The sequence below is a fragment of the Mytilus galloprovincialis genome, chromosome 2 (genome assembly GCF_965363235.1).
Source record: "Mytilus galloprovincialis chromosome 2, xbMytGall1.hap1.1, whole genome shotgun sequence".
Lineage (NCBI taxonomy): Eukaryota > Metazoa > Mollusca > Bivalvia > Mytilida > Mytilidae > Mytilus > Mytilus galloprovincialis.
The window spans coordinates 42,942,958-42,957,052 of record NC_134839.1 but is presented as its reverse complement, the minus strand read 5'-3'; the positions used below and the strand labels follow the sequence as shown (position 1 = coordinate 42,957,052).

At 32.0% G+C, this 14,095-nt stretch overlaps 1 protein-coding gene across 3 annotated transcripts in view; it reads right to left on the bottom strand.

Moving 5' to 3' along the window:
- Nucleotides 1-14,095, bottom strand: part of LOC143063636 (PAN2-PAN3 deadenylation complex catalytic subunit PAN2-like) — a 295,154-nt gene that overhangs the window by 245,886 nt on the left and 35,173 nt on the right. For all 3 annotated transcript variants that reach the window (XM_076235882.1, XM_076235883.1, XM_076235885.1), the window contains 2 exons: nucleotides 9,810-9,979; nucleotides 52-172 (listed from right to left, as the gene is read on the bottom strand). In XM_076235882.1, the coding sequence (XP_076091997.1) occupies nucleotides 52-172; nucleotides 9,810-9,979 (291 nt within the window). The remainder of the gene's footprint in view (nucleotides 1-51; nucleotides 173-9,809; nucleotides 9,980-14,095) is intronic.

Below are 14,095 nucleotides of genomic sequence, written 5' to 3'. Positions count from 1 at the left end.
TTTTCACATATAAATATCAAGCATGTTTCATAAAGATACTTATAAAATCACCTGTCGTATTTCTCGCATTCCTTCAATATCCAATTGTAAGACCTTAGTCTGGTGTCCTCCCATCAAGACTGTATTAGGACTGGTCATGATCATACATTGCATCTCCTGCATGCAGGGGGACCTGGCATTAAAACATTTTGATAATTTGTATATAACAATGACATAAATACAGTTAACTTGGTGCTATTAATATGCATTTGGACTTTGCATATAAAACAAGACATATCAACACACTGTGGAATTATTACTTTCAAAAGAATCATATATATATGCAAAGCAGTAAACTTTTTTATTCTGAGTTTATGCAGCATAGAAGTAGTAATTGTTATTAATAGAACTGGTTACAGCTTCCATAAATTTTAATGTCATTGGCTGAAACTCACTTATAATAAACATGATCAAAAAAGAATTTATCCTTTAATAAAAATAGATGATCTAAAAAAAAAACTTATTATTTAATGAATGGCTATTATCTATTTTATATTTATTGAACCATAAAATTAATTTTTGACTCTTCACATTGAATATTCAAGCTTGATTCTGTTTGAATTCGGATTTTGATCAAATTTCTGGAACAAAATTACTGTGGTGAAAAATCTAAAAAGAGGTAGGGCCAATTTGCCGGGAATTTTTTTCACAGAAGGGCCAATTTCAAAAGGTGCCAACAGTATAAAATTTACTATAAAAACAAAAAATAAAAATGCGTTTTGATCAATATATAACGATTTACATATATTATGATATGTGTGATCAATAGTTAATTTAACCCTCAACCAGGTGCTCCGCAGGGCGCAGCTTTATACGACTGCAGAGGTCGAACCCTTAACAGTTGGGGCAAGTATGGACAAAACATTCAAGCGTGATACAGCTCTGAATTTGGATTGTGATCAAATTTTTGACATTACATGGTTTTTTTTACACAAAACAAATGTCAAGATTTTACAAATCAATTAAAGATTTCTTCTTCAAACTTATTTAAATCTAAAATTAAATAGTTGACACAGAATGAATGTGGTCTAATGAACTTAATTTTTTTTTTTGCCTTTGAGCAATTCACTATGCTGTTGAATATTAATCCTCTCAAAAAAATGTTTGAAGAAATTTTCTTTTTCTTTATCTTTATGAAATCTGAAATGAGAAAAATTTAACCCCCCCCCCCCCCCCCCCCCCCCCCATTTTTTTTCACATCCCCGTTTTCCTTTTTCCAAAACTGATATCAATTCAAATTTCTAATGGAGTTTGCAACAATAACTTCTCTTTTAAATACATCATAAAATATTAAAATGTAAAATAAAGTGCTTGTTATCACTGAATGGTAAAGATTGGTTGGTAGTAAAAGTGAATATACATTGTTTATTGTAAAAAACAATAAAAAAAACTTCATCAGCAACATTTAATATTGGCAAATTTCCAATGAAGTTATTTACATAAAGTTATTGGCAAATAAAAATAGAAAATGACATCATAGTCATGTCTGGCAAATGTCCAACATACATTATCTAAAAACATTTTAGATAAGATAAGGAAAAAAGCTTCATCAGCAACATTTTATATTGGCAAATTTCCAATGAAGTTATTTACATAAAGTTATTGGCAAATAAAAATAGAAAATGACATCATAGTCATGTCTGGCAAATTTCCAACATATATTATCAACTACTATTCTATACAAAGAAAGATAACTCCAATTGAAAATTAATTGCTATTGCACAATATTGTGCAATTAGATATTTCTTGCTATTGTGCAATACTGTGCAATTGAAAATTTCTTGCTATTGCACAATACTTGATATGGAATCCTGATTTGGACCAACTTGAAAACTGGGCCCATAATCAAAAATCAAAGTACATGTTTAGATAAAGCATATCAAATAAGCCCAAGAATTTAATTTTTGTTAAAATCAAACTTAGTTTAATTTTGGACCCTTTGGACCTTAATGTAGACCAATTTGAAAACTGGACCAACAAGAATGTGTCCTCAGTACACGAATGCCCCACTCGCACTATCATTTTCCATGTTCAGTGGACCGTGAAATTGGGGTAAAAACTCTAGTTTGGCATTAAAATTAGAAAGATCATATCATAGGGGACATGTGTACTAAGTTTGAGGTCGATTGGACTTAAACTTCATCAAAAACTACCTTGACCAAAAACTTTAACCTGAAGCGGGACAGACGGACGGACGAACGGACAGACGGACGGACGAACGGACAGACGGACGGACGGACGCACAGACCAGAAAACATAATGCCCCTCTACTATCGTAGGTGGGGCATAAAAATTAAGAATCTACATACACAGTTAGATTTGGCATATCAAAGAACCCATTTATTCAATTTTTGATGAAATCAAACAAAGTTTAATTTTGGACCCCCATTTGGACCAACTTGAAAACTAGGCCAATAATTAAAAATCTAAGTACATTTTTAAATTCAGCATATCAAAGAACCCCAAAGATTCAATTTTTGTTAAAATCAAACTAAGTTTAATTTTGGACCCTTTGGACCTTAATGTAGACCAATTTGAAAACGGGACCAAAAATTAAGAATCTACATACATAGTTAGATTCGGCATATCAAAGAACCCCAATTATTCAATTTTTGATGAAATCACACAAAGTTCAATTTTGGACCCTTTGGGCCCCTTATTCATAAACTGTTGGGACCAAAACTCCCAAAATCAAACCACACCTTCCTTTTATGGTCATAAACCTTGTGTTTAAATTTCATAGATTTCTATTTACTTATACTAAAGTTATGGTGCAAAAACCAAAAATAATGCTTATTTGGGCCCCTTTTTGGCCCCTAATTCATAAACTGTTGTGACCTCAACTCCAAAAATCAATCCCAACCTTCCTTTTGTGGTCATAAACCTTGTGTTTAAATTTCATTGATTTCTATTTACTTATACTAAAGTTATTGTGCGAAAACCAAGAATAATGCTTATTTGGGCCCTTTTTTGGCCCTTAATTCCTAAACTGTTGGAACCAAAACTCCCAAAATCAATCCCAACCGTCCTTTTGTGGTCATAAACCTTGTGTCAAAATTTCATAGATTTCTATTCACTTAAACTAAAGTTACAGTGCGAAAACCAAGAAAATGCTTATTTGGGCCCTTTTTGGCCCCTAATTCCTAAAATATTGGGACCAAAACTCCCAAAATCAATCCCAACCTTCCTTTAGTGGTCATAAACCTTGTGTTAAAATTTCATTGATTTCTATTCACTTTTACTAAAGTTAGAGTGCGAAAACTAAAAGTATTTGGACGACGACGACGACGACGCCAACGTGATAGCAATATACGACCAAAAAATTAAAATTTTTGCGGTCGTATAAAAAGGATGAAAGTCCAATATATATGCAGAATTTTGGGTGTTTTTAGGTGGGAAAAACAGGGAATCCCCCAGAAGGACAATTCAAACCAAAAAACAGTTATGTTTTTTCTAACTATTGTAATTCATACTACTTTTTCCCTCAAAAATGAAATTGGATTAGTGTGTCCTTATAACATAAAAAACAACTTTTTAAAGAAAAAATTGTAACATCGCTAAATTGTACCGATATAGCTCCTTTATAAAAAAAAAATTATGGATAACAGCATCGCTGTGGCTCCATCAGTAGAGCACAGGACTACCAATGAATGATAGTTTTGAAGAAAGGGTTCGAATATCGCTTAGAATATTTGCATGTTTTATATTAAATTTTAATGTTTCTATCATATTTTTTAGGATGTTTGCTTAATTCATAGAGTCATTCTGGTTCATTTTGACTATATAGTTTACTAGTATATCATTTTACATGTATTAAAGAAAAAAATAATGTATCGCTTATTGTGTGCATTCCTATGACTGTCCATACTCTTGACTTACTTTCTATATATGTGTTTACATTTATTACATATATTTAAGGAACAACTGCTGTCAAACTGATGGAGGTGCCTGTACATTACCAATAACACGAGAATTGATTCTATAACAATGAAGCCCAAATAATGCGGGTGTAATATACACACAACTTAAAATAAGGCCATTGTATACAAGTTTCAAAACAACATAAACAAGTTTTCGAAACCTTTTTTAGCATGGTATTATATGTAACAAATGCAGTCAACAGCAATTTTGTTGCCAATTCAAAAACTGTGTAGATACTAGCACTGAAATGTTTACCACCAGTACCTAAGTCATCAGAAAATAAAACAACACAACAGAACAAATCAATTACACTACAAATTGTGATTGTAGGTAAAACATCAAGAAGCTGTTGCATCTGTATCACAACGAAGGGCCGATTTGTTAAAATGCCAGAAAAGGCAATATAACATGTGTTAGTAACACAGGGTGGTCTATGACCAACTGATGTAAGAAATTCTCCAGTTAAAATATATACATGTTTTATCTTATCTTATCTTAAAGACGATAAAACCTTAAAAGACCAGGACAAATACAGAAATACATACATTCAGAATGAGAAAAAACACCATTTGAATTTGTTCCGATATTATTTGGCTCCTTTACAAGTTACATGGTATCGTACCTTGCATAAAGGATGTTAATAATAAAATAAAATCAATATTAAAAAAATCAATAGTCTTGGTGTTGTTTTTGTAGGAAGTCCTGTTCAAGGTATGAAAATAGATGATGTGATGTATTTTTATGTACTATAATTAGCATCTATCGGGTTATTTAAAACATGATTTACCTATCTCATCGAATGAAAAAAATTCCCGGCAAATTGGCCCTACCTCTTTGAAATGGGTTAAAATAGTTGTACTAATTTTCAATTGAAACTTACTTGCTATTGTGCAATACTGAGATATTGTGCAATACTGTGCTACTGGACAACAGTGTGCTATTGTGCAATACATCAAATTTTTGACATACTAATTGGCCCTTAATTCCTATAGTTTGCCCAATAACCCCCTTAAATAAATCCCAATCTTCTACTTATGTCATTAAACATTGTGGTACAATTACAGAACAATTGAAATACTAATACACAACTTTTTGTCCTGAAACTAGAAAAATGCTGTTTTTGGCACCTTTGGGCCCCAAATTCCTAAACCTTTGGGACTGTAACCCCCAAAATCAATCCCAAGCTTCCTTTAGTGGTTATAAACATTGTGTTAAAATTTTATTGATTTCTTTTTACTTATTCAAAAGTTATTATCTGGAAACAATCCGTCTTTGGATGACGCTGACAACAGCGACGTGATACCAATATACGACCAAAAAATTTTAATTTTTGCGGTTGTATAAAAATCACTGCAAAAAAATGTTTGCAGTCTTTTAAAAAAAAACTAAATGCATACACAATTATTACCAAAATTAATATATCTGAATCAGCAAATCTATTTTAACAATGTTTAAACTATGACTCAATTCAAAATTTCTATTATTTGACAATAAATCTATACTAGAACACACCTGTGAAATAGCGGGCATATACAGCTTGTGAACTGTTGTAGGATGATTTTTTGTAAAAGATACTATGTATGGAGAATTTCATTAAAGGTATCAAAAGCCCTCTCCCTTTTTCCAATGTCCAATATTTGTTTCCTTTCTGTTAAATTCAATTATTTTTGTGTTTCTAGCCTCAGAACACAATTATTCTTCTCCTTTGCTACAATGCATCTTTTGGTAAAAGTCAAATTAAATTAAAAATTTGCACCACTTCAAACATGAAATAAATGTAACTGCTTATATATAGACCATTATTAATCTAATAAAATATGCTTCTAGGACCATCTATCAGTGCTTTTTCTTTTGAGAGCCTTATTAACATGCCAATGCTAGGATATGAATCTTGTATAAATGACTAAGACCGACTAAGGCTAATTTGAGGGATGGTCAGAGGGGTCCTTTACCCGAAATCCCGGGATTAAAAACATGAAATCCCGAGATGCAGAATTTAAAGAAATTTATATCCCAAAATCGAAAAATTTATTCTCGGATCCCGTAAGGATCAATCCCAAATCCCGAGCTTAAAAACACCCGATCGCGACGTCCCAAAAATGGTGCTGCCTCCCTCTAATCTCTACCCTACTTTCATTTTTGCCAAATCACTACTTTCATTTTCAACAATAAATTTTATGCCCCATCTATGGACATTATGTTTTCTAGTCTGTGCATCTGTGCTTTCGTTCGTTGTTCATTCTTCCGTCTGTCCCAGTTCAGGTTAAGGTTTTTGGTCGAGGAAGTTTTTGATGAAGTTGGAAGTTTTTGATGAAGTTGAAGTCCAATCAACTCGAAACTTAGTAAATATAGTGTGGATGTACTATGGACATATTCTTGTTTCCACATGTTTTACTTATTTTATTATACATGCAACTGGTATGACCCCTTAAATAGTAAACATTTCAAAGAAAACAGTAGACAGAATAGTCTCTATATATTAAAGTAGTATAATCGTAGTTTACATGTAGATTTTTGGCACCATTCCTTAAAGATTGTGACCAGCTTGTAGTTTTGAAGTTTTGAACCTTTAGCTTTAATTTCAAAGAGGTCCTGATACACTTAAACTAAAGGATGAACTTAGGTGAGGTTAGGTGAAAATTAATAAATCAAGAATTTAAAATTGATAATATAAGCCAGTAGAGCATTCGTTAAGGAAAAAAAATAAGCTTAAAATATTGATAGGTCATGGACCTCCTTTTCGAGATATTTGAGATTTAAAATATGGCGGGAAAAGGCTGACTCGGACTTTAACCTTATATTTGCATTGGTATAATTTGGGTCTCAAAACAAAAGAAAGAAAATTAAGAATCTTCTAAAATTTTGGCAAATGACCTTTCATGTGCTATTTAGTATTATATGAAAAAATAAATGGGTGTTATGGGGCTAAATATATTACCTTGTATTGTATGGAAAACACCAAGGAGTCTGAACATTTGACACGAATTCCAAAACCTCATCCAAGTGCATCCTTAAGTTATTGTTTGCTATTGCTATTGCCCAATACTGTTGTATTGTACAATTCTGTGTCTGTGCTAAAGCTCAATACTGTGCAATTGAAGATTTCTTGCTATTGCGCATTACTGTGCAATTATTTGATATTCAAAAATTTAAAGAAAATATTATGAACCCCAAAACTCAATCCAAGCCTTTCTTTTGTGATATGGAACCTTGTGGTACAATTTCATAGTGATCAATACTTGGTTTTGACCATTTTTAATTCCTTAACTGTTGGTACCAATTTTACCCCCAAATTCAATCCCAACCTTTCTTTTATGGTACTGGATCTTCTGGTAAAATTTCTTAGAGATCCTATTACTTAAACTGAAGTTATTGTCTGGAAACCAAATGTGTCTTCAAATAACGTTGACACTGACGACGACGACATCATAGTATTTATACTAATGTTTTGTGGTCGTATAAAAAGTTGACCAGTCACCATTTAAGAATTAGTTAATATATTGGTGATATCATTTGAATCAAAAGTGTTATCAAAATCTTGCAAGAATAGTACCTGTGAGAGACAGGAATTGCACACATGGACTGACACAAAGACTGGTGCCCAGAATTTACATGTCTGTCACCAGCAACATGTTACGCAGGGGACAAAAATTTGCACTGATTTTCAAACTTCTCCAAGGCATTGCTGATATATAAACCTATAATATAAGTTCAACCAGATGCTCCGCAGGGCACAGCTTTATACGACCGCAGAGGTTGAACCCTGAATGGTTGGGGCAAGTATGGACACAACATTCAAGCTGGATTCAGCTCTAAATTTGGATTGTGATTAAATAGTTGACACAGCATAGGTTTCTGACACAGAATGAATGTGGTCTAATGAACTTAAAATATTTTTTTTGCCTTTGAGCAATTCACTATGCTGTTGAATATTAATCCTCTCAAAAAAATGTTTGAAGAAATTTTCTTTTTATTTATGAAATCTGAAATGAGAAAAATTTAACCCCCCACCCCCATTTGTTTTCAAATCCCCCTTTCCCTTTTTCCAAAACTGATCTCAATTCAAATTTCTAATGGAGTTTGCAACAATGACTACTCATTTAAATACATCATAAAATATTAAAATGTAAAATAAAGTGCTTGTTATCACTGAATGGTAAAGATTGTTTTAATTTATCAGTTGGTAGAAAAAGTGAATATACATTGTATATTGTATAAAACAATGTTTATGTTGATTCAACTACTATTCTGGACAAAGACAGATAACTCCAATTGAAATATTAATTATATATATTGTATAAAACAAAGATTTAAGTTGATTCAACTACTATTCTGGACAAGGAAAGATAACTCCAATTGAAATTGCAATTAGATATTTCTTGCTATTGCGCAATACTGAGTAATTAAAAATATTTGCTATTGCACAATACTGTGCAATTGAAGATTTCTTGCTATTGCGCAATACTGTGCAATTGAAAATTTCTTGCTATTGTACAATACTTAATATAATAATTTTGGATCCTGATTTGAACCAACTTGAAAACTGGGCCCATAATCAAAAATCTATGTACATATTAGATTCAGCATATCAAAAAAGCTCAAGAATTCAATTTTTGTTAAAATCAAACTTAGTTTAATTTTGGACCCTTTGGACTTTAATGTAGACCAATTTGAAAACAGGACCAAATATCAATAATCTACAGTTAGATTTGGCATATCAAAGAACCCCAATTATTCAATTTTTGATGAAATCAAACAATGTTTAATTTTGGACCCCAATTTGGACCAACTTGAAAACTGGGCCAATAATAAAAAATCTGAGTACATTTTTAGTTTCAGCATAATATCAAAGAACCCCAAGGATTCAATTTTTGTTAAAATCAAACTAAGTTTAATTTTGGACCCTTTGGACCTTAATGTAGACCAATTTGAAAACGGGACCAAAAATTAAGACTCTACATACAGTTTGATTTGGCATATCAAAGAACCCCAATTATTCAATTTTTGATGAAATCAAACAATGTTTAATTTTGGACCCCGATTTGGACCAACTTGAAAACTGGGCCAATAATAAAAAATCTGAGTACATTTTTAGATCAGCATAATATCAAAGAACCCCAAGGATTCAATTTTTGTTAAAATCAAACTAAGTTTAATTTTGGACCCTTTGGACCTTAATGTAGACCAATTTGAAAACGGGACCAAAAATTAAGAATCTACATACACAGTTAGATTCGGCATATCAAAGAACCCCAATTATTCAATTTTTGATGAAATCAAACAAAGTTCAATTTTGGACCCTTTGGGCCCCTTATTCCTAAACTGTTGGGACCAAAACTCCCAAAATCAAACCCAACCTTCCTTTTATGGTCATAAACCTTGCGTTTAAATTTCATAGATTTCTATTGACTTATACTAAAGTTATTGTGCGAAAACCAAGAATAATGCTTATTTAGGCCCTTTTTTGGCCCCTAATTCCTAAACTGTAGGAACCAAAACTCCCAAAATCAATCCCAACCTTCCTTTTGTGGTCATAAACCTTGTGTTAAAATTTTATTGATTTCTATTCACTTTTACTAAAGTTAGAGTGCGAAAACTAAAAGTATTTGGACGACGACGACCACGACGCAGGACGACGACGCCAACGTGATAGCAATATACAATGAAAAATTTTAATTTTTGCGGTCGTATAATAAAAATTTGTCAGGAATTGTACATGTGAGAGCGCTAACGAGACCTTATGATTAAGCCTATTTCTAAGACCCTCCCACAATGCATGGCGCAGGGGACAAAAAAAGCTTTCAACCATTTTTTCCTCATTAAATCATGTATAGGAAATTATATCTTACTTGTAATTGAACACACTTAGTCCTCTTCGAAGTGAACAATTCAGTGTACTTCTCGTCAGAGACAATATTCCACGCTGTATTGGTATCATCTGTCGAATGTCTTCTGTCATGTGTACTTTAAATGATGTATACTTCTGCATTTCTAACCCATAATAACCTGTCACATGACCCTGTTGTAAGATATGCATGAACAAAATGTTTAACTGGCCAACCTCAATTATTTTTAAACAATATAAAACATTAACACACAAAACAAACTAGAGGCTCTAAAGAAGCTGTCTCGCTCACCTTGGTCTATGTGCATATAGTCCAGTCAAACTAAGTTTGAACCTCAAACTAATTGCCTCAGAAAATGTTTTAGTTCTAATCTATAGATTTAAGCCCCAAATATACACAGAAAAAAGTCCCATAAAATCTTAACCTGAGGAAAATCAAAATCAGCATTTTTAATTTCTTTTGAAATTAACATTAAAAAGGGAGATAACTCTGCAAAATTAAGGGTTTTTTGTCAGTTTTTGGCTGATTTTCTTATAATTCATGTAAAGCATGATACTTTGAGGGAGTTTGTATTTAACTATATTATATAATCTCCTGCTCATGAACTACAAAACCGAAGTGTTATGGGTATTTTTATTTATTTTGCACATTTTTCTTTAAAGAAATTGCAAATCTATGGCTTTGTGGCCATTATGAAAAAACTATGTGAAATTTTTGGTATTGGTTATATCTGTAAATTATATTTGTTCAGCATCTACCTTGTTAAAAGAAACTTTCAACCACAAAAAGAAGAATATATGCTTCATTAGTTTTATTTAATTTGAGATTCTTTACCTTGACATGCTGAAAAATCTAATAAATAGTCAACTAATGAATTATGAAATCTAGGTTGTAGCTTGATAAAAGATATGAAAACACCTTTAAAGTTGTTTGTTCTACTCTAAAAGCGGATAAAATATCAAGAATCAATATTCTGTTGAATAGAAATGGTAAAGTTATAATTTTGTATTAATTTTTATTGATATTTCTGCCTTTTTTTGCAGTTATCTCCCATTTTAATGCAAATCTCAATAGGAATTCTAAATCATGAGATTTTAGTTTTCCTATTTAGATTTTGTTTGACTTTTTTCTGTGTATATTTGGGGTAAAATGATAAAGATTAAAACTTAACTAGAGGCTCCAAGAAGCCTGTGTCGCTCACCTGATATTTTTATAAACAATTGATACATGAAATTATGCAACTGTTATACTTTTGCTTTAGTTTCAGAAGACTTTTGTAAAAGATTACCAAAAATTTATGAAAAATTGTTAAAAATTTACTTTAAAGGGCAATAATTCCTTATAGGGTCAATTAACCATTTTGGTCATGCGGACTTATTTGTAGGTCTTTTCTTTGCTGTACATTATTGCTATTTACAGTTTATCTCTATCTATAATTATATTCAAGATAATACCGGTAACCAAAAGCTACAAAATTTTCTTAAAATTACCAATTCAGGGGTAGCAACCCAACAACCGGTTGCCTGATTGGATTAAAAATTTCAGGGCAGATTGATTTTGACCTAATGAACAATTATATCATCAGTTTTGCTCTTAATGCTTTGGTTTAAGAGATATGAGCAAAAAAATGCATTTTACCCTATGTACTATTTTTAGCCATGTCTGCCATCTTGGTTTGCGGGCTGGGTCAAGTTTGGTTAAATTTGTCTCAGTAGTATCAGAGGAGATTTTTGTAAAAGATTACCAAAAATTACAAAAAAGTGTAAAAAATTAACTATAAAGGGCATAACTCCTTAAGGAGTCAACTGACCATTTTGGTCATGTTGATTTACTTGTACTTTGCTCAACAGTATTGCTGTATACAGTTTATATCTATCTATAACAATATTCAAGATAATAGCCAAACACTACAAAATTTCCTCGTCATTTCAGGGTCTTTTATAGCTGACTATGTTGTATGGCTTTGCTCATTGTTGATGGCTGTACAGTGACCTATAGTTGTTAATTTCTGTGTCATTTTGGTCTCTTGTGCAGAGTTGTCTCATTGGCAATCATACCACACCCAACAACGAACAGGATAGATAGATCTTAACCTGATATAACATTTTTCTCCACATGTCAGATTTTCTCTAAATGCTTTAGTTATAGATATATTTTTAGCAATGGCAGCCATCTTGGATGGTTGACCGTGTCAGTGTCATCAGGCACATTTTTTAAACTAGATACCCTAATAACGCAGGGCTCACACTACTTCAGAATTATAGGGAGAAGTGACTTCTCTTTTTTAAACTAATAGGGAGAAGTGGTGAGATTTGAAAGAGAAGTGCTCATTCGCGCGGTGCGCTGCAATGTTTGGATTTTACAATAGTATAAAGGGCAATATGTAAATAATGTTCTTTTTATATTGTTCAATTCATATCTAAGTAAAAAAATTACAATTAAAGTTACATTTGAAATTAAAAGTTGTTTAAGTTTTACTAAAGTTCTTGTGAAAAACTACCAACTAATTATCTAGCACTTAAAAAAAAAAAAAAATTAAAATGTAAAGAAATTATTATATATCAATTACAATTTAATTTAAAATTATCTTGTGTATGAAATTCAGTGTTTCTAATAAAAAAATATAAAAGTTATTAAGCTGGGCCATAATATATTGATATTAGTATGATAGTCTCAGAGTTAAGCAACTTTAATCAATTATAGTTTGAAACAATCCATAAAAAATATAGGGAATTATATACACCAATCAATTAGATCATGTAGATGTAACCAAAAGTCTCTTTATGCGTGTGGAATGCGTAATTTTTCCCTTTGGGATCAATATTCTTCTGTTAGCTGTTCCATTCGTGCGTCCGTAGTAATTATTGTAAAAGTACGGATTTCGGTCATAGCTGCTCCGGTTCAGGTCCGTAGTTTAGAAATCGGTCAATGGCGGACGAATGCAAGAAAATTTACAAAAATAAACGATGTTTGACAAGTTATTTGGAAAGGAACATGACGTTTTTAATGCAATAAATGGATTTAAAATTTACTGGAGGCAACTTTTATCACGTTTAAATGAAGTAATAAACTTATTTTGCCGCCGAAATTTAGGTTGATGTACGTTTTCGAGTAACAAGCACCGGAACTTGCAGAAATGCACGAAGTGATAAAAAGTTGTATTTTTATCAAATAACCTGATACACACTGCCAAGACAATGCTTCAACCTCTTTTCTAAAGATAATGAATCGTTTATGTCTGAATTTCTTTAATTATCAATAAAAAACTGATGTTTCATCAACTTGGTAAAAATTGAAAATGTCCGATGACGGAAGCGACTGAAAGCGACTATCGTCATGGACAGGGCGACTTGTTTTCGCTTTTGGGGGTCGGGGAAAGCGAAGTGACGGTCGGGAAGGCGACTTCTTCGCCCAAGTCGCCTGGTAGCGTGAGCCCTGTAACGATTGTGGCCAAGTTTAGTTAAATTTGGCCAAGTAGTTTCAGCAGAGAAGATTTTTGTAAAACTTAACAAGGGATGACGGACACTAAGTGATGAGAAAAGCTCACGTTTGGCCCATTGGGCCAGGTGAGCTAATATATAAAGAAAGTATTTAAAAAAAAATTGTAGTGTAAATAATTTATTTCTGCTTAACTCTTTTTTTTGCATTACAACTTATTTATTAAGTTATGTGAATTCAAGTGAACAGAATAACCTGCACAGAACCTCAAGCTATTTTTATTAACAAATGAAATTAGCCCTTAAAATCAGAAATCTGTTATGATAATATTTCTTGATTGATGAACTTTGTTTTCAGGCTTATCTTTGTCTTATTTGTGCAAGTAAATATATATATTGGAAGTTATAATTTGAATAATTGACAACAAAGTCAATGGAGCGTGAATAATGCAACCATTACTTTGGTCAGTGATAAGGACTACCATGCCGATTTTATATCTAAAATAAAATATTATACCTACCTGCCTACCCATGACAAAAAATGTACCGAGCAAAGTTATTTTTTGGGAAAGAAAAATAAAGTATTTTACCAACCTACCTACCCTGTTTCAAAAAATAGGGTCGGAAAAGGGCAAACAAACAATATTTTAATTTAGGCCCAACACCAGGAACCTCCAATAAGACTATATTCAGACATATGTGAATAGAATCCAACCACCGTTTATAACTTTATTGACTTACTTTCATTTTCTATTCATCTTAACTATTCTTATTTTCACTTTCACTTTCTATTTTTATCATAACAATTTACCTGGCATTATTGCATCATTACTCTTGGTTAACCGCAATAAC